Source organism: Macaca thibetana, chromosome 14 (genome assembly GCF_024542745.1).
Source record: "Macaca thibetana thibetana isolate TM-01 chromosome 14, ASM2454274v1, whole genome shotgun sequence".
In the NCBI taxonomy this organism is placed as follows: domain Eukaryota; kingdom Metazoa; phylum Chordata; class Mammalia; order Primates; family Cercopithecidae; genus Macaca; species Macaca thibetana.
The window spans coordinates 74,620,765-74,642,787 of NC_065591.1; the positions used below are offsets into that span (position 1 = coordinate 74,620,765).

Consider the following 22,023-nt stretch of genomic DNA (forward strand, 5'->3'; position numbering starts at 1 on the left):
AGGATCTTAAGATTGAAAGTGATGTTCAAGAACCAGATGAACCAGAGGAGGACCTTGACATTATGCTTGGCAATAGAAAGAAGAATGTCAAGTTCCCAGATGAGGATGGAATACTAAAGACACAGCTCTAGCCAGGAATGGTGGCTCATGCCTGTAATCCCAGCACTTTGGGAGGCCGAGTTATGTGGCTCACAAGGTCAGGAGATCGAGACCATCCTGGCTAACATGGTTGAAACCCTGTCTCTACTAAACATACAAAAAAAAAAAATCAGCTGGGAATGCTGGCGGGAGCCTGTAGTCCCAGCTACTTGGGAGGCTGAGGCAGGAGAATGGTGTGAACCTAGGAGGTGGAGGTTGCAGTGAGCCAAGATCATGCCACTGCACTCCAGCCTGAGTGACAGAGCAAGACTCTGTCTCAAAAATAAAAAAGATATAGCTCTAGAAGATGAAGATAGCAAAAAGACGATGTTGTCTCATTCAGTAATCAGATAGGCCCTGTGAGGTAGGCTCAGAAAGAGACTGCACATATGAGGAGCTGCTGGATCATGTGTTCAACATCATAAGGGGAAAGAATCCAGATACGGTTGCTTGAAAGAAAAGGAAATTCACCATGAAACCTCCACAGGTCATCCAAGTAGGAACGAAGAAAACTCCTTTTGTCAACTTTATGGATATCTATAAACTATTACATAATCAGCCCAAACATTTCCTTGCATTTTTTCATTTATTTTGTTTTGTTTTGTTTTCATGTTTCTTGTTTTTTTTTTTTTGTTGTTATTGTTTTTGTTTTTTGAGACAATATCTGGCTCTATTGCCCAGGCTAGAGTGTAGTGGTGCAATCTCAGCTCACTATAACCTCCACCTCCTGGGCTCAAGCCATCCTCCCACCTCAGGCTCCCGAGTAGCTGAGACTGCAGGCACATGCCACCATGCCAACTAATTTTTGTATATTTTCTAGAGATGGGGTTTCACCATGTTGCCCAGACTGGTCTCGAACTCCTGGGCTCAAGCAAGCCATTTGCCTTGGCCTCCCAAAGTGCTGGGATTACAGGAGTGAGTCACTGCACCCAGCCTCCTTGCATTTTTGTTGGCTGAATTGGGTACAAGTGGTTCTATAGATGGTAATAACCAACTTGTAATCAAAGGGAGATTCCAACAGAAACAGAAAATGTCTTGAGGTGATACATCAAGGAATATGTCATTTAAGTTATGGGGCTGCACCCTTATGAACAGAGTAGTGCCTCATAAAAGGGCTGGAGGAAACTAGCCCTTGATACATCAAGGAATTGTCAAGGTGATGTCACACATGCTGATCACCAGACACAATCCTGCAGAAGGGTACCCGACTCTGTTTCTTATAGTGCGAAAGTTCTGTTGCCAGTATCAACACCAGGCTGTCATGGGCAAATAAGCACAGCTGCATGCCAAAGCTAACCAATTTGCTAATCACTGATTTTGCAGTGTGTTGTAGAGATTTGGCTGGATAAGTATGCCATCAGAGTGGACCTACCATTGTATTAAAAACAAGATTAAAAAGCTGCCAAGTTCTTTGGTGAGTGGTTGGGTTGGTCTGAAATCCTTGCAAGATGCCGATGCTCAAGCTGGTGATATACTCACTGCCTACTTTAACAACTGTCAGAGAAATGTGATATGGGGTAAGGAGGTACCTTTTAAAAATCATTCATAGACTTCTGTAAAATGCAAGATAAAGTTTTAACAGATTTTTTTTTCAAAGAGTAAAAATTAAAACAAATAAAAGAACTTGTAAAAGAATGACATTTACAATTTAAAAAATAGCTCTGGTTAACAGGTATGTAGTGGTATCTCCTATTTCTATATAGACTTGGGGAAATTCTTGAATAACTCGTTGCTATTTTAATAGCTGACAACCTAATGTTCAACTCAAAACATGGAAATTTTGAAGGCCCAGTCAGATACACATAGAGTCTGCTCAATTAACTCCAATGTGAACCAGTGGCAAATATGTGACTTCTTAAGGAGCAGTGTAATGTAGAAAAACAAACATGGGATTTGTAGTCAGGCCATAATAGAAAGCTGGCTTTATCACTTAGTAACTAAAACAAAGCTGGATGAGCTTTGGCAAGTGATTGAACACAGCAACTTTCAGTTTCCTTCACAGTGAAAAAGGGCCTAGAAGAACTACTTCACAGGGTTGTTGTGAGGATTTAACCAGGTAATTTATTTAAAGTGCCTCATTTAGTACTTGGAACAGAATGCAGTGGGCACTTCAAAAGTGTTGAATACTGAAATTTTTTATTATCATCAACAACAGCATAACAATAATAAGGCAAATTGAGAACAGCGGATGATGCTTTATTTTGTGCTGGAGAGTTTTTTTTTAATATTTTAAAAATTTTGTTGCTGTTGATTTTTAAGACTTTAATAAAGCACATTGGTAATAGAGCAAAAAATTCTATCTCTTCTCAGCATCCTATCTTTCAAGGCATAGGAAAACATGACGGGTACCACTGTTGTATTCTATATTGTTCTATTGTCCAGGATTTTCCTGGTTCTATTTTTTCAGATATTCTATAAATGTTCCACCAACTGAAGTTTATCTTTGGACAGTAAAAACTCACCTGAAAACAATGTTTGAGTGTGAACTGATGTTTTTGCCTCCATACATAGTAGTGATCCAGGAGGGCCTTGGTCTCACACCCCACTGTTCAAAACACTCATCAGAAAGTTCCTTTAAGTTCCATGAGTGAGGTTCAAACATGTCATCGACACCATTAGTACAAAACGGCATGACTACTTCTGTGCACGCCTAAAAAGCAAACCAAGAGAGAATCCAATTAGAAAAATGAGGCAAAAAGAGGTTAAATAAATAATACAAAGTCATAATGCTGGTAAGTGGTAAAGGCAGGGTTTGAACTCAGGCAAGGCCGCTTCAAAGCCCCGTTCTTTACTTGTGTGCCCTATAATCTCTCATTATTCTTAAAAAGACTTGGTCAAGAAGCCACAAAAGTCAGGATTATATCCCTTCACTGCAAACTGCTTGATTTCACATTTATTATCATATTTAACCCTCAAAACAACTCTGGAAGGAAAGTATTATTATTATTACTGTCTTATTGTGCAGATGAAGGACAAATTAGACTCCCTTTCTCTTATATGTCTATAAAATGCTCCCTTTGTAGGACTTATCAAGATCTATTGAAATACTAATTACTTACTTTTTCACTACACTATATTTGATCATGTACTATTTATCTTTGTATCTTTGAAACCTAGAGGAGTGCTTGATGCATGGTAAGAACTCAATATATATTTGGTGATTATTAAATGAACAAATGAATGAACAAGAAAACTTGTCCATAGTATCACAGCATAAAGTAACAGAAGCCAAAACTGGATCCAGGTTAGGTGACAAAATCTTGTGTACCCTGATTTTTTCTTTACAGCACAGCTGTATCAGTGAAAAGTAAGTTCCACTTGGGGAAATTATACATATTTACCTGATAGCTCCAACCCAGTGTTCCCAGACTGCTAGTTGCTGTCTCTGAAATATTCAGGCATTTCACCTGGCCCGAATAATTGTAATATACATTCAGAGCTTGGAAAATATTCTGCAGCAGTAGTGAATCAGATACATTGGGATTTTTCAAATACTGGCACACTACCTGTCATTTTAGAAAGATAAATGGGGAAAGAGTCAGAATATGAATATAAAATTACAGTTTAATAACACAAAGAAGAAATATGATTTTTATCTGATCATAAAATATTCTTAAGCTACTAACTGCATTGTTTAACAATTTCTCTCTTGAGTTTAATCCCCTCCATAAATGACTAAATATCTTCAATTACTCCCTAGGCTATAAAAATAAACCAAAGTCATTTGCATCTACCATCTTAGCTTCCTCTTTGCTGCCTTTGCTCCGGCCTAGGAAAACCATTCCCCACCACACAGGCTCCTTCTTCGCCTTTGCCCTTGCTCACCCTAAAACACTGTTTTCCAACTGCTCTCCCACTCCACTAATGCCTTCAAACACCAACTCATCTTTTACAACACTCAGCTCAAATATCACCTCCTCTTTTCAAGGCTATCCTTGCCTATGTTTCCGAGTTGGGAAGAACTCAACCTCTCCCTTCTTGGTGCCTCCATTATACCCTGTACCTATTTTTATTAGAGCCTCTGTAATGCTCTACTTCACTCACTTGATTCCAGAATGTCTCCCTCAATACTTAGCAAGGTATCTGGTACGTAAATGTTTGCTGAATGAATTACTATATTTTTATAAAAATGCAAAATTTATAAAATCTCGTATGGAAAAACTATACCAAGGTCCAGCATCCATGGTGTGATAAAAAGCATATGCTGCAACTCCCCAGCTCCCAAATATTCCTATCACTATCCTACAAAACATGCCTGGAATCCTAGCTATAAAAATCAGACAATATTCAGGGTTAGGAGTAAAGGTGAGGACTGACTAAACAGAGCCAGTGCAAACTTTCTCGGGCACAGAAATATTCTATACCTTAATAGGGTTCATGAAAAATGATATAATTTGTGCATTTCATGGTATCTAGATTTTACCCCTCCACCACCGAAAGAACCATACACAAATATTGAACTCTCATTAATGATAATAAAGCTGAAGTATTTAAGAGGAAGATGTCTGCAATTTACTTTAAAATTCATTTTAAAATAAGATAAGGCCGAGGCGGGTGGATCACGAGGTCAGGAGATCGAGACCATCCCTGGCTAACATGGTGAAACCCCGTCTCTACTAAAAATACAAAAAACTAGCCGGGCGTGGTGGCGGGCGCCTGTAGTCCCAGCTACTCGGGAGGCTGAGGCAGGAGAATGGCGTGAACCCAGGAGGCAGAGCTTGCAGTGAGCCGAGATCGTGCCACTGCACCCCAGCCTGGGCGACACAGCGAGACTCCGTCTCAAAAAAATAAAAAAATAAAAAAATAAAATAAAATAAAATAAAATAAAATAAGATAAAAGATACATGAAGTGATGGATAGGTGAATATATATGTGACAAATCAAATATAATAAAATATTATTTATTGAATTTAGATGTTAGGTTTATGAGTGTTCACTATCAATTATTTTAACTTTCCATATGTTTAAAATTTTTCATAATAAAATGTTGGAGAAAAATAACAGGCAATGGAATCATAGCTGAATAATATTAACAACAACAACAGCTAGTAATTATTAAGCCCTGGGTTTCCAACCAATACACCATGTAATCCTATCAGGTAGATGATTGTCCATTATTTTACATGAAAAAAAACCCTGATTCTTAGGTTAAGTCATCTTCAAGGTCACTCAGTTAGTAAATAATAGGGCCTAGATTTGTCCCCAGCTGTCTCTGGTTATGAAATATTCATCTTATCTATTATGTCACACAGCTTAGGAAGTGTCCACCTGAAAAACCACAAATAGCCCCAGTGGCAAGGAAAACCCGGTAAGCTTGAATCTCCATCGACTCTGACATGAATTCAGTAACCTGGTCCTTTCCCATTTCATATGGAAAAGATTATATATATAAAATAGACTAGTCCTGACAAAAAAGAGACTAGTCCAGAGAAGAAGCCCGGAAAGGAGCCCAGTTACCCCACCTCAGCGAGAGAGATTCTGGGCAGCAGGCGTAACAAGGCCTGGGCTGGGGGCATGCTCCCAGTCAGGAAAGGAGGATATTGAGAAAGGATGCAACCAAACCCAGCCCTTCATCACAGTTCTGCCTGGCACCAGCTGCCAGTGAAAAAAAAAAAAAAAGGAAAATTGTAAACGAGAAAATGAATTTTCAGGAAAATTCAATGCCTCTCCCCAGGTATATTCTGCACAACAATATTTCCATGGAATGTTAATTGGTACTTTGTGGAAAAATGTTTCCTAGTCAAATAGCTTTGAGAAACTGTATATTAGCAAATGTGAACAGTTTTTCTGGCTGGTTGTTATTATTATATAATTTCAGAGGATTTCTCAGAACCTTTAACATGCTCAAATGTAATATGACTTTTCAAAGGAAGACGGAGTGTGCATCATTGCCAAAAGTTTTTAGAACTGTTGAATGTGAGAAAAGTCAGAAATTAAGATGTTCAAATAATTGCATATACCTTTACAAAGTAACTGTGAGGTCATAAGAATAAGGAATACCAGGGTTTAGGATGTACATGAAGAGACAGAATTGAGCTAAACTGAGAGCTTCACAAACCTATGAAGACTAAAGCAATAAGGAAATGCAAACTGACGAAAAATTAAAAGTCAAAACAGTGTTTTATTATTTTGACAACTCTTGATTTTTCATGGTAAGTCAAAAAATACCTAACATTTGCATGGCACTTTTCTCAGAAAACATTCCTAGGAAATATGCCAATAAGATATAACTCAAGACAATATGGAAATCAAGAAACAATCATAAGTTATATTAAACCATCTACTGCCAAAAGTTGATCAGCATTCTTTCCTGAACCTGGACACCAACAGCCGATTCAGCTCTTTCAAAATGCAGCACAAAAGTACAAAGTAGACACACGGAATGCAGAGAAGCACCTTATGTACAAGCACAGCATGGTAGATAGGGCAGGGCGACAATGCAAGCTGGGCAGGGGGAGAGGAGGTAGTGATGTGGAGCAACAAGTGGCCCAAAACTCTGGAAAAGAACAGTAGCAAGTGAGTGTGACTCACATGCTGGCATCAGAGCCCCTCTTAGAGCTTAGAACACTGGGCCTCTGTCAGGCAAAGAAAAGGAGTCCCTATGAATAGCCATCTCCACAAATAGCAGTTACTGTCACTTCTTAAAAGACACAAGCATGGCTGGAGACCGGCACTGGCTGACAATACTTGGGTTTCAGCAGCCCCAGTTACACAGAGAGAACACCATAGTCAGAGACTTGGCCTCTGTATGATGGGATTCCAAGTCCAGATTAAGGGCACTCCCCAGGCACTGTGTTCTGTGAGGTCAGATCACCCTTGGAGTACTGGATCCAGCTTTGTATACAAGTTATGAAAGGCACCGATCAACATTAGAAAATCTAGAAGACAGCAATCGGGATGGAGAGCTGAAAAACAGCTGAAGCAACCCTAAAACTGGGTCATTCCCAACCTTTCTTCATTACAAATAAGGCTACAATAAATATCCTTGGGGCTAAATCTTTACATATATTCTTAATTGTTTTCTTGAGATAAATTCTTAAATTACTGGCTCAAAATAGATCAATATTTTTAAGGCCCTTGGTACATCATGTCAAACTGTCTTATAGAAAGGAAGTGTTGATTTTTAATTCTACTAGTATGCTAGATAGAAAGCCTGAAAAACGTCACTTAAAATTTTTTTTACAAAATATTTGCGAATTTACTATGGAAATTTTATTTTAGGTAACTCTAAAGTTCCTTTCTAACTCAAAGATTTTGTGAGTCCAAGCATCATCCTCTAGCATTAAAAAACAGAATCTCTAATATCTCTTTGCACTTCCTTAACAATTTCGGTAGCACAGTGAATGAAGTTTCAAAAAAATACTGAAGTCATATTAGCAAGACCTCGGCACTATTCGCATGCTTATTTAAAGACTATAGTAACTCAAGGCCAGGCACAGTGGTTCATGCCTGTAATCCCACCACTTTGGGAGGCCCAGGCAGTAGGATCGCTTGAGGCCAGGAGTGCAAGACCAGCCTGGGCAATATATCAAGACCTCATCTTTACAAAACATCAAAAAATTAGCCAGGCATGACAGCACATGCCTGTAGTCCCAGCTACTCAGGAAGCTGAGGTGGGAGAATTGCTTCAGTCAGTAGTTCTAGGCTCCAGTGCTATGATCACACTACTACACTCTAGCTTGGGTGACAGAGCAAGACTCCATCTCTTAAAAAAAAAAAAAAGACGAGTACTTTAAAAGGAGATATTCACATACTTTTATCAAAGAACTGTAGGATGCACAAAATACATAAATACTAAATTGAACCATATGAAATTCTCACATGTATAAATCAAAAACAGTCAAATATCAACAATTTTGTCTCAACCTCATATAATACTTTAGCTTAACACTGATAATTTGCAGATATTACCCACGTGATAAAAGCAAGCACTTGGCCTGTTGATTGTTTACATAGAGGCTGTGATATAATCAGACAACAAGGAAAGAGTCTTGGCCAACCATCTCTGTCCAAAATACTCAACACCCAGGTACCCCTGAACTATACTTTCTATTTATTTTGTGAGCCCTAGCAAACGGCTTCTTCTAAACAATTTCTACATAAGGCGTGTCATTCCTACACATACTGTAAATGCACTGAAACGTGAACAGCTGGGACTGAGGTTGCTCATACAACTCATATATTCTTTGAGGGCAGGTTCTTTCCTCACAGTAACCCAGAGAGCACCATATAATGATCATTCCCATTTCACAGAAGAAAAAACAAGCTCAGAGGTCTGGCTACAGAAATACAATTTTAAAACTATGAATGTAGAAAGCATATGTTTGGGTTTTCATGCTCACGTGTGAAATGGACCGCCCTCAAACCTGGTTATGCTGTCGGCACATTACCTATCTGATGTGGGGGGGAAAAAAGTACTATGAATATAGGTCTCAATCAAGATGTTGACCACAAAGTCCTGGTATAATCATCTGGTTTCCCAATATTACATAATAAAAATAGCTATTATTATTACTTATAACTAGCATCAATTTAGTGCTTTTACTTTACACCAGATGCTATGAAATACTTATAACAACCCTAATAAGCATTACAATTGTTATTATACACATTTTGTAAATGAGGAAACTACAGCACAGAGAGGTTAAGAAACTTGCCCAAAACCACACAGCAAGGAAGTGGCAGAACTGGGATTCAAATACAGTAATCCCAGTTACTGAGGAGGCTTAAGTGGGAGGATCCCTTGAGCCCAGGAGTTCGAGGCTGCAGTGAGCTATAATCTTGCCATTGCACTCCAGCCTTGGTGACAGAATGAGACCTTCTCTCTTAAAAAAATAAATAAATAAAAGAAAGAAAGAGGCCAAGTGCGGTGGCTCATGCCTGTAATCCCAGCACTTTGGGAGGCCGAGGCGGGTGGATGACCTGAGACCAGGAGTTCGAAACCAGCCTGGCCAACAGAGTGAAACACTGTATCTACTAAAAATACAGAAATTGGGCACAGTGGTGGGCGCCTGTGATCCCAGCTACTCGGGAGGCTAAGGCAGGAGAATCACTTGAACCTGGGAGGCAAAGGTTGCAGTGAGCCAAGATCGTGCCATTGCACTCCAGCCTGGGAGACAGAGCGAGACTCCTTCTCAAAAAAAAAAATAATAAAATAGAATAAAATAAAATAAAATAAAGAAAGAAAGAAAGAAAAGAAAAAAACACAAATGCAGACTCTCTGGAGCTTCCAACCACTGTAACTATATTACACATATTCAACTAAAAGCTGAAAGAAAAATAACAACACATACAATGCTTAAATATACCTGCTGTCTCATGCTTAACTTTTTAAAACAATTTTTCTGATTCTTAGATCATCTTCATATTTTTCTAGGTTTATTTGTTTTGGCAAAAACTTAGAATGAATTTTGTGGCAATATGAAATCATAAAACCTTAAAAGTATGTAATAGTAAAAAAAAAAAAAAAACAAAACTGTAAAATAGTAGAGTGATATGAGGCATTTCCTGGAATAAAGATGAACATTCAGGAAACAGAAAGAACATTAGAAAGTCCATTTTACTCATTCCAGTTTTAAAGTGTATAGAAATAGTTGAGAAAATAGAACATTCATGCAACCTTAGTACCAAACTAATCATATCTGCAACCAAATATTTCCATTCTGCCCTTTAATCCCACATACACCAGACAAAGTAAAGATAATGATTTGTTTAAAAGTTTTAAGTGTTCCTACCTATGACAGTACACATTTAAATAAGAGAAGGAAAAGAGGGTCAAAGAAAATTTTTTAACAGAGGAAGGAAAGAAGACAAGTTGGGGGGAAAAAAAAAAAAAGACCAATCTCCTCTCAGAGCATGGTCCATCCACATTAGAGAAAGGATTAAGCAGATACATTCAGCTTTTCTAACAGATTTTCTTTCTCTAAGGCTTCAATACCCCTCTCACACTCACTCAGATAATCACATTAGTTTTGTCATTAAAAGCTCCCTTTTCATAGAATGCACCTAAACCGCTTAAACCACCCAGAGAGGTCGCATACATTACCAAACACCAAGACAAACGGAAGAGATTTTTCCATCTTATGTCATTATTTCACTATATCTATCTACATTCACAGAAGGCTACGCTGAAATATTTGAGAAGCTATCAGCTGAAATGTGATTCCAAAATTAACAAATGACAGCATCGTTTAAAATTGCTCTTTAAGCTAAGAAGAGACCTAGTAGTTTTCATGCTGACAGAACAGTCAAATGACAGAGGGGTTTTCTGTTTCTCTTTTCTCTTCTTCCTTGTGTTCTACCAGCCAAGTCCATGATTATTTCTGCATGAATGTTGCAGCTTCTGTTAACAGTAAACAAAAGCAAATGGAGTCTGAGTGTGCAAAGCCCAAAGACAAATTAAAAGGAACGATACTTGAATTGACACGGAAAATGGCATTTAGTCGCTGCCCATGGATCCTTCAGAACTGTACAAGGTCCCAGACAGAATTGGAAATCACCTGCTTTTTTTCATAACCCAACTGTTACATATTATCTCACCATCCTAAGCCTGAGTTACAGACTCAGAAAAGGACGCCTGTTTGTCAGCCCTTTAAAAAGGAGGAAGTGTATCAGAGGGAGGAGGAGTTCTGGTTAAATGGAACTATCCAAGTGAAAGAGCGGTCCCCAACTGGGTAGTGTTCCAGGGATTAGTGGGTTGGGAGAACACAGAGGGGGTCAAAAAAGGAGAAATAGAATGAACAGTGAAAGAAAGTGATCTGAAGCTACAAGTTTGGGAGGGAGACGTAGTGGAAAAATTCTGAAAATCAGATGGGTAACTAACTATAGGATGAAATTGGAAACAGAGGCAATGGAATTTCTCAAGCAAGGGGCAAGAGATAAGATTACTTCTGGTGGGGGTGCAGGCTGGAAACAGAATCATAAATACAAGCAATAAAGAATTCCTTGATCTGTCAAAAGAAAGGATAATGTCAGTAAGAAATAACTGAAGAGAATGATAAGAATTAATCCTGGATAAAAGAAGTAAAGCGTGCTTGTGAGGGAAAGACCTAAAGATATCTTACCTTAAAAATAAACTTTTATATTGCATATATATAAAGGATAAAAGGATTGCAGTAAATCAAAAATAGATGACAAAATATTTGAGGTATACTCTGCTGGTTTTGAGTAATTATTTAGAAGAACAAAGGATAAAGTATTTATTCACATGTAAGACTGAACAGCAAAATATCCCAGAATGAACATTAAAGAGGTAGGGAGAAAACCAGTTAGACTGCTCACTATTCCAAATTGTGCTACACCAACTAACATTAAACAGCTATATTTCTCCAGCCTTTTTCTAGATAAGTGGTTGGGAAAGTACAACTCCCAGGCCAAATCCAGCCCACTGCCTATTTTTATAAATAAGTTATTATTGGAGACAGCCATCCTCATTTGCTTATTTATTATCTATGGCTACTTTCATGCTACAGCGGCAGAGTTAAGTAATTGTGACAGAAACCATACGGCTCGCAAAGCCTAAAAATATAGCCCTTTAAATGGAGAAAGTTTGTCAACCTCTGTTCTAAATAATGAGAGAATTCCCCATATGTTTTTATCATCTGACAACTCATTCATTCTTCAAGTGAGAATAAAGATGCAAATGTAATTCTCACCTTGTACACAGTTAGATATCGAGTTAAATCTGATAGATGTCTCACTGTGAGCAATGGCCCCCTCAACCCTCAGTCAAGTTTCCTCCTAATCCAGTGCAATGCAGTAGATGAGCATAGGCTCGGAACAGTGAAGACCCAAGTTCAAATCCTACTTCTACCACCTCTTAGTTGAGCTTTAATTTCCTCTCCAAAAATCTTGGATTATACCTCTTTTTCTATACAGTACTTTTATAAGAATTGAGACAGCATACATGAAAGTGCTTTGTAGATAGTAAATAATATGGACAGATAAGGCATTATTAGCACATAGATGTTTATGAAGATGAACTAGTTTAGATTTCGTTTTTCCTTGTCATTTTGATCCAGGTTTTCTTTTTTTCACTTTTCTTTTTTTGAGGCAGGATCCAGCTCTGTCACCCAGGCTGGAGTACAGTGGCATGATCACAGCTCACTGCAGCCCCAAGCAATCATCCTGCCTGAGCCTTCCAAGTAGCTGGAACTACAGGCAGGCACCACTATGCCCTGCTAATTTTTTTGATTTTTAGTAGAGATGAGGTCTCACTATGTTGCCCAGGTGGGTCTCAAACTTCTAGCCTCAAGCAATCCTCCCACTTCCACCTCCCAAAGTGCTGGATTTGATTTAGGTTTTCTAACATAAAACATGATCTGCTCTTTTCAACAACTTTGTATTATCAAAATTCAATCTAATTCAATATATATTTACCTCCAGCCTACTATATGCAAGACACTCACTGGTCATTCTACTTTTTAAATTAAGAAAAATAATAGCAAGTGAACTTGTTTTAGTTACAAAATTTTAAGCAAGGTATACATGTAATAATTCAAAGGGGTGGTTAAATTAAAAGTGAATTTGAAACCCGAATCTATATCACCAATTCTATTTTCATTTCCAACACTCATTCTAGCTGAAGAGTCAGTTATATTCTCTAAATTTAACCATCAAGTTGGCCAGCCTTTGTTTTTAAAACTAAGAGGAATGTTCTTTACAAAGAAATGCTTAAAATGAACATACACAATAAAGAATTTTGCCATGAAAAGAACCTTAAAATTTATACTGTAATGTGTCCTTATATTTCCAAAGTGTTTCACATCCAACATTTTATTTGATTCTCAGCACAACCCTATTTGGTATGTAAGTGCTGCTATTCCATTCCACAGAGGAAGACAGAGGATAAGGAGAGAAAAGCACCTTGCCCAGGATCACACAGGTGGTAAGTGAAGCGGCAGTTCTGGACCAAAACCTCACTTTCAGAGTCTAATTTGATGTTCTTTCCACTCTACTGTGATGCCTGGGGGTCACTCTTCACACTGTGGGCAGCACTTACAATGCTTTCGCAGCTGACTAGATCATAGTACTATCATAATGACTGCCATTTATTAAGCATCAACCAGGTATTACACAGATGGAAGTTACACACATATCACAGAGATTAAATAAATTGCACAGGCAAAGTATACAGCCCAGGATTTGGCACATAGTAATTATTCCATTAACAGCAACTTTCGGTATTATTTCTAATTCATACAACTCTATAATCAATGAATTTTATCTCCATTTTTCAAATGAGGAAATTGAGGCTCAAAAAAGCTAGGTAACATGTCCAAGCCCACATAATCAGAAAGCAGCAGAACCCAGGATTCCAGCTCAAGTTTGACCAACTCCAGAGCCCCTTTGTCACTGGGACTTTCTCTGATGCAGAAAGTCAGAGTATGCACATTAAAAAAAAAAAGAGAAGTATGTTATTAAAAATTATGAGAGGACATTTTCCTATTACCTTAATAGGCCAAGCAGGCAAAGGCTGTAAAAAGTTAGATGCATAAGGATAGTCCACCATTGCCAGATTCACCCAGGTTTCAGAGATCCAGTCTTTCAAATGTTGGATGTCCTGAGAAGTTAATGGGCTGCATAAGTGAAGGGCTCCAGTAAGCCACTGCAAACCACTGCCTGGGAATAGAATCACATTGTTGGAATCTAAAAAGTACTGGTCAACAGATGGCTTTACAGATAATGTATTCTTCACATAGTATTTTAGAAAACTCAATCTTTTATACCCCTTCTCCCAGGATATTTTTAGAGCAACTGGAGAATCCCATGACAGACAAGTTGCCTATCCTCATAGAGTTTACCAGAATTAGTATGCAGAATTATTCTCCCTTTTTAAGATACTACTAAAATGAATACATAGGAACACCATAGAACAAGAATATATAAACTACAACTAAGTAAGACAAATGGATGTATCTATCAAACAGTGCTGAGCAAAAGAGAGTAGACACAAAAAAAGACATGCTATGTAATTCCAATTACTAAAACATTTAAGAACAAGTAAAAATTAACCTATGGTTCTAGAAGTGAGGATGTTTTTGCTGGATAGGTATGGAGGTTGTGACTGAAAAGGCACAAGGAGATTTCTGAGATGCTGGCAATGCCCTTTATTGATTTAAATGCTAATTACACTGTGTCCTTGTTTTGTGAAAATTCATCAAGCTATGTATTTTGATTTATATAATTTTCTGTATGTACATTATGCTTTAATAAAATGTTTACTTAAAAAGTGACAACTACTGAATTTAACAAATGAAAGGCTAAATAAACACACAATTCCATTCTCTTAATTAAAGCTTACCAGTACTTGAGAGTCGATTAATGGCATCCCAGGACCTGCGGATGCTCTCTGAACAATGTGGACCACTTTTCTTAAAATCTGTAGTTACAATCTTCATAAATACACCACAAGGTACTAAATCCTCAAACTGCCAGATAGGGGCAGAAGCTGCAAGAGCTCTAAATGACAAGAAAATCAAAGAAGGAAAAAAGAAAAGAAAAAAAAAAAAAAATATATATATATATATATATATATATGTGTCATCTAAATCAAGTTTTAAAGTTGAAACTTATAATAAAAATAGTGAGAAAAATAACACAGCTGTTAATGAGACAGAAGCCAGAAATCTCAGTGCAGTAGAATGGAACATGTTTTACCCAAAATGAACCTCTACGTTTGCCTTGATAATCATTAAGAAACACTCATGTCCAGTATAAATGCACTTACCCAACTGCCATATGAGGATATTTCATCCTAAACCAGGCTGCAAGCATGCCACCATAGGAGCCTCCTATGGCAATGACAGGTTGATTTTCAGCTCCTGGGATTGTTCTTTTCAAGTGTTTGATTAACTCTGCAAAATCAGCCAGAGCTTGTTCTGATGTCAGAAAATTCAAGTGTCTGGAATCCTAAAGAAAAATAACAAAGAACATGGGTATAAATGTGCACATAATAGCAGCTTAGGAATAGCATGGATCCAGAAGAGAGCCAGTGTCAGATAAGCTTTTCTCCAAATAGAATTTCTAGGCAATTGTACTAAAACGCCTAGTCAAAGCAATAGCTGTGTGGATTTAAACTCAGGAAAATTATTTTAAGTTTGTGGAAGAACATAATGTACTTCGCATGCAAGTGTAATTTCTATTAAATGCTATTTACCAAAGACTTTGTTTAAGGTTGTAGAAACAACAGAACAAATTGTAGGTAAAATTTAATAGCAAATATGATAGAATATAAACTAAGTTTAATAGATAACTGTTATAACTTTTGTTTTAAATCTTGGCACATTTAAAATGTCTACCACATAGGCAAATATAAACTAAATCTAGTGGACAATTGAGGGAAGAATCACCAGTAAAAATAAAACTCACCCTTCTTTATCGGAAAGATTATGTATGACCTCGGCCATATCAACAACTGAAACAAAGTAGCCTACCTATTTTAAACAACTATAAAATTGGAAAGAAAAAAACTATTTTCAGGTATTGGAAAACAGGAAACACAAGACATTGATCTTTGAGAAAAGGAAAACTCATAATGTTAAGTTTCATAATCGTCCTGCTCTCTACATGAAGACAATTTCCCTATTGCAGAAGGTGAAGTTTAGTGTCCTGCTGAGCTGAGAAGGCTAAGAAGGTCTTTTAAAATATGTCTGCAAATTTTTGACACTCCTTCCTTTAAAAGGTGAAGCTTAATTCCACTCCCTTTGAATTTGGATGGGATTTAATGACTTCCTTCTAATTAATAGAATGGGGCAGAAATAATGATACGTGACTATGAAGGTTAGGTCCTTAAAAATACACTGCAGCTTCCACCTTGCTCTCCTACACTGCCAACTTTGAGGGAAATTAGTTGCCTTGTAATGAACTCAAGTAGGCCCTTAACTGCAGCCTCTTGTCAACATCCAGTACCAGTTTTATCTCTTATGTGAGTGATCCTCCATATGAGTAGAAAGGCTCTCCAGCCCCAGTCAAGCCTTCAGATGACTGCAGCATCAGCTGACATCCTAACCTCATGAGACCCCCTGAAGCAGAACCACCTAGCTAAACCACTCCTAATTCTTCACCCATGGGAACTATAAAGTAATAGATATTTATTGCTGTTTTAAGCCATGAGGTTTGAGGTACATCTTTACATAGCAATAGATAACTACCATAATACATACCTCTATTAGGCTACCCTGTTTGACTTTCATGCTTTGGTCTCACCATTCTGATTCCTTCCGTCATCTGGCATATTACTGAATCACACAGATCCCATCATTCCTATCTCCTATATATGCCTCCTACTCCTTTAGCTTTCCCCCCTCTTCCAAGATATATGCCTTCTTACCTCCTCTCTCCCTGTCTGTCACTATCCTTTACTTCTAGTTTTTATGGCACTCTGTACAGTTAAGTGCATTTTTTTTTCTAATCCTGCATAATATCTGTAATATCTCTCATGCTACTGACATATTCTGTGAGCACACAAAGGGAAAGACGTATATCAAAAAGAGCCCCTGGCTCCATTTTGCTAACACAGTATCAATCACAGAAACCTAGGAGAAGAAGTTATGTTTCTATCTACAACAAGCTAACTGCCTCCCAAGGTTTCAGGACCTGTCAAGTCCCCTAATCAGATATTTATGCAAAATATCAAGCTAAAGAATGAATTTCCCATACAGCCCAACAAATACCAGAAAATTATCCCACTTTCTATTTATAGCACAACACTTTTACTTATTTTTACTCATGCATTTATTTATAATATGAGATAGTAAAACCTCCCTTTTAAAAATAAAAAACTCCTTTCAAAACAGGCAGCCTAGTAAAGGACTGGCCCCAAGTCCTTACAGCTGAGAGTTCCCAAAAGCATTTGTATATACTGGTGGTCTTAGGAAGCACACAAACATTTTTAATGGAACATTTATTGCTTTATTTTAGTGTAATTTGGAAAGAATAACCAGTACATAGAGCCCTTGGTTAAGATAATGCTAAGTTTAAAAAGTGAGTTGGTTAAAGAAAAACATTAAGTAAATAATAGTACATGTGGCAAATTAATGTAGCCAAAGTCACAAGGGTAGAAGTACATGAATGACTCCGTTGAAGAAAAAGTGTCCTGGTTTATTAGGTAGAGAGTCTGTGACAAAGGCCAAAGCTCCTGTGAGAACAGGAAACGTTCAAAGGGAATCCAAGAGGCCAGTTGACCTTAATGCATCATACAGTTTATTTGTCCTTATTTTATTGATTTTATTTTATTAAAAACATCAGATAAATTTGTTATGCTCATTGTATTTTTTCCAGTGGCAGGCTCAATAATTTAAGTGTACAATTTATAAAGCGGAATTGTTTACTGATATTTTTGAAATAGTAAAAAGTTCCTTGTACTGTCTCTGCAGCCACAGAGTAAAATTTAACTTCCTGAGGCACACCAAGTTAAAAACTGATTAACATTAAGAATTATAATAAAATGGCTAAAAAAAAAAAACCTCAATCTGTTCAAATTGTATCTAAAAAGAAACTACTAAATATAAACTATTGAGCTTTCAGGCATTTCAAATTAAAGTTATCTCACAGTGGGGCATGTAATTTAGAAACTATTCTAAATTGAAAAGAAAAAACTTGTAACTTAAAAGTAAAAAGTATCTTTACCTTGAATGAGTTGTCACCAAAGGGGAGAGACTCTCCATAGTATCGATGTTCAGCAAACACCAACATAGCTTTCAGTTCCTCAGCCACATCCCACATGAACCCCTAAGAAGAGTTTACAAAATCACAGGATAAAATCAGGATGTGAAAGTCACTGAACCGTTTGGCAAACCATATGAAATACATGTTAAGCCAGACCAAAAAGAGCACTCTAAAAAGTTGCACAATTTATGTTTGTGCTACAAATAAATGACATAATTGCTGTCTTATTGTTGCATATCAATCTCACACTTTATGAGTGAAACAATTAAAAATAATCCCAAGTTGCTCATCCGCTAGTCATCCATGTCTTTTTATCCTGACACTCTAGCCCTAGAATCAACATTATGTCTAAAATGGTCTTCACGTACAAAGAGCCAGTACAAATCGTACTGAAATTATTTTTAAATAAGGAGGAGGGACTCTTCCCTAACTCATTCTATGAAGCTAGCATCATTATGATACAAAACGTGGCAGGGACACAATGAAACAAGAAAACTTCAGGCCAATATCCCTGATGAAAATAGATGTAAAAACCCGCAACCAAAAACTAGCAAACAAAAATCCAGCAGCATCAAGAAGTTAATTTACCAGAATCATATAGGCTTTATTCCTGGATGCAAGGTTGGTTCAACATACACAAATCAATAAATGGAATTCACCACATAAACAGAATTTAAAAATAAAAACCATGTGATCATCCCAATAGATGCAGAAAAGGCCTTCGATAAAATTCAACATTCCTTCATGGTAAAAATTCTCAATAAACTAGGTATTGAAGGAACATACCGCAACATAAGAAGAGCCATTTACAACAAACCCATACTGAATGGGCGAAAGCTGGAAGCATTCCCCTTGAGAACTAAGACAAGGCAAGGATGTTCTGTCTTAGCACTCCTATTCAACATAGGACTGGAAGTTCTAGCCAGTGCAATCAGGCAAGAGAAAGAAATAAAAGGCACCCAAAGAGGAAAAGAGGACATCAAACTATCTTTTTTCACAGATGAGATGATGCTACACCTAGAAAACCCCCACAGACTCCGCCAAAAGGCTTCTAGAAGTGACAAAACAACTTCAGTAAAGTTTCAGTATCAAATTCAGTGTATAAAAATCAGTAGCATGTCTATACACCAATAACAATCAAGCTAACAGCCAAATCAAAAACACAATCCCATTTACAATAGCCATAAAAAGAATGAAATATCCAGGAATACAGCTAACCAAGGAAGTGAAACATCTCTACAATGAGAATTACAAACCACTGCTGAAAGGCATCAGAGACAACACAAACAAATGGAAAGACATTCCATGTTCATACATAGGAAGAATCAATATTGTTAAAATGGCTATACTCCCCAAAGTAATTTACAGATTCAATACTATTGCTATCAAACTACCAACATTTTTCACGGAGTTAGGAAAAAAAATAAATAAACTCTTGAAATCCATACACAACAACAACAACAACAACAAAAACTTGAATCGCCAAAGCAATCCTAAGCAAGAAAAACGAAGCCAGAGGCATCACACTACCTGACTTCAAACTATACTGCAAGGCTACAATAACCAAAACATCAGGTACTAGTACAAAAATAGGCATGCAGACCAATGTAACAGGATAGAGAATCCAGAAATAAAGCCACACACCTGCAACCACCTGATCTTAAATAAAGTCAACAATAACAAGCAATGGGAAAAGGACTCCCTATTCAATAAAATGGTGCTTGGATAACTGGCAAGCCATACGCAGAAGATTGAAACTGGACCCCTTCCTTTCACCATATACAAAAATCAACTCAAGATGGATAAAAGACTTAAATATAAAACTGGAAACTATAAAAAGCCCAAAAGCCCTAGAAGAAAACCTAGGAAATATCATTCTGGACATCAGCCTTGGCAAAGAATTTATGACTAAGTCCCAAAAAGCAACTGCAACAAAAACAAAAACTGACAAGTGAGACCTAATTAAACTAAAGAGCTCCTGCACGGCAAAAGACACTATCAACAGGGTAAACAGAAAACCTACAGAATAAGAGAAAATATTTGCAAACTATGCATCTGACAAAAGCCTAATGTCTAGAATCTATAAGGAACTTAAATTTACAATAAAAGGGCCGGGCGTGGTGTCTCATGCCTGTAATCCCAGCACTTTGGGAGGCTGAGGCAGGCGGATCACGAGGTCAGGAGATCGAGACCATTCTGGCTAACACGGTGAAACCCTGTCTCTACTAAAAATGCAAAAAAATTAGCCAGGCGTGGTGGCGGGCGCCTGTAGTCCCAGCTACTCGGAGGCTGAGGCAGGAGAATGGCGTGAACCCGGGAAGCGGAGCTTGCAGTGAGCCGAGATCCAGCCACTGCACTCCAGCCTAGGCGACAGAGCGAGACTCCGTCTCAAAAAAAAATAAATAAAATAAATAAATTTACAAGAAAAAACAAACAACCCCATTAAAAAGTGGGCAAAAGACATGAACATAAACACTTTTCAAGAGAAGACATACACAAGGCCAACAAACATGAACAAATGCTCAACATCATTAATCATCAGAGAAATGCAAATTAAAACCACAATGAGATACCATCTCATACCAGTTAGAATGGCTATTATTTAAAAAGAGTCAAAAAATAACAAGATATTGGTAAGGTTGTGGAGAAAAGGGAACGCTTACAAACTGTTAGTAGGATATAAATTAGTTCAGCCGCTATGGAAAGCAGTTTGGAGATTTCCCAAAGAACTTGAAATAGAACTATCAGTCAGCCCACCAATCCTCACTACTGGGTAAATAGAACTATCACTCAGCCCACCAATCCTCACTACCTGAAGAAAAATAGGCCAGGTGTGGTGGCTCATGCATGTAATCCCAGCACTTTGGGAGGCCAAGGCAGGTGGATCACTTGAGTCCAGGAGTTCGAGACCAGCCTGGGCAACATAGTGAAACCCTTTTCTCTACAAAAAATAAAATTAAAAAATAAATAAAAATTTAAAATAAACCATTCTACCAAAAAGACACATGCACTTGCATGTTCATCTTAGCACTGTTTGCAATATCAAAGACACAGAATCAACCTAGATACCCTTCAACAGTGGACTGGATAAAGACAATGTGGTCTATATACACCACAGAATACTACATAGTCATTAAAAAGAACAAAATCATATCCTTTGTGGTAACATGGATGTAGCTGGAAGTCATTATCCTAAGTGACCTAATAGAGCAACAGAAAACCAAACACTGCATGTTCTCACTTACAAGCAGGAGCTAAACACTGAATAAACATGGCCACAAAGATGGGAACAATAGACACTGCATGACTACTAGAGGGGCTGGGGGCTAACAGCGCAGGGGGTGTGGGTGTGGAGCATGAATTCAACAACTACGTATCAGGTACTATGCTTACTACCTAGGTGATGGGATCATTCATACACCAAATCTCAGCACACACAATTTACCCAAGTTAACAAACCTGCACATGTACCCCCTAAACCTAAAATAAAAGTCAAGAAAAAAAAACTACAATGGAGAGAAAACAAATTAAATAAAAATAAAAAGTAACTTCAACTTTAAAAAAAAAATTATCTTCAAATTGCACTGTTTGCCAAATCTTCTAGGAAAGAGCTAAAGATATCGAAAGCAGCTGTCTACTCACAGGCATTGACAACATAAAAGAGAAAACAAAACAAACAAGCATACTAAACTCCCTAAGGGTTTTCAATTAATAAATAGTAGCTCACAATGGCTAAAATAACTCAGTGTTTATAATGTGCCAGGCACTGTTCTAAGCATTTTATATGTATTAATTCACTTAAATATTACAGCAATCTCTGAAATAGGCACTTTGATTAACTCCATTTTATAGACAAGAGCACTGAGGCACAAGAGTTTAAATAACCTTCAACATTCACACAGCTAGCAAGCAGCAGAGCCATGATTCAAACATAGGTGTCCGGCTCCAGAGCACCATCATCAAGAACTGTTAGATCTCCTTGCTAGAATCATCTATATCTGGTCATTAGCCAATCATTTCATTTTTTCACTTACTCAGTTGTGGCCTCAGAATCTTTTCTCAACAAAGCATTCTAGGTAATCAACATCAAAGGATTAGATTTAGATTTAGCACAGATTAAAACTATTTGTCAATCCTAGTGCACACTGTTGCTATTTAGTGAGTTCCTGCTGCCTAACAAAGACTAAGAACCTCAAGTGTTTTTGTTTGTTTTGATCA

General features: G+C 37.5%; 1 protein-coding gene and 1 non-coding gene across 4 annotated transcripts in view; one reads left to right on the forward strand and one right to left on the reverse strand.

Annotated features, from left to right (window-relative positions):
• Positions 1–22,023, reverse strand: part of PRCP (prolylcarboxypeptidase) — an 82,611-nt gene that overhangs the window by 11,315 nt on the left and 49,273 nt on the right. For all 3 annotated transcript variants that reach the window (XM_050755851.1, XM_050755850.1, XM_050755852.1), the window contains 6 exons: positions 17,767–17,868; positions 14,867–15,048; positions 14,441–14,598; positions 13,589–13,758; positions 3,480–3,644; positions 2,601–2,788 (listed from right to left, as the gene is read on the reverse strand). In XM_050755851.1, the coding sequence (XP_050611808.1) occupies positions 2,601–2,788; positions 3,480–3,644; positions 13,589–13,758; positions 14,441–14,598; positions 14,867–15,048; positions 17,767–17,862 (959 nt within the window). In that variant the 5' untranslated portion in view covers positions 17,863–17,868. The remainder of the gene's footprint in view (positions 1–2,600; positions 2,789–3,479; positions 3,645–13,588; positions 13,759–14,440; positions 14,599–14,866; positions 15,049–17,766; positions 17,869–22,023) is intronic.
• On the forward strand, positions 8,438–8,538 carry LOC126936743 (small nucleolar RNA U13). The gene has a single exon (XR_007719557.1). It is a non-coding gene; the product is annotated as a small nucleolar RNA U13 (small nucleolar RNA).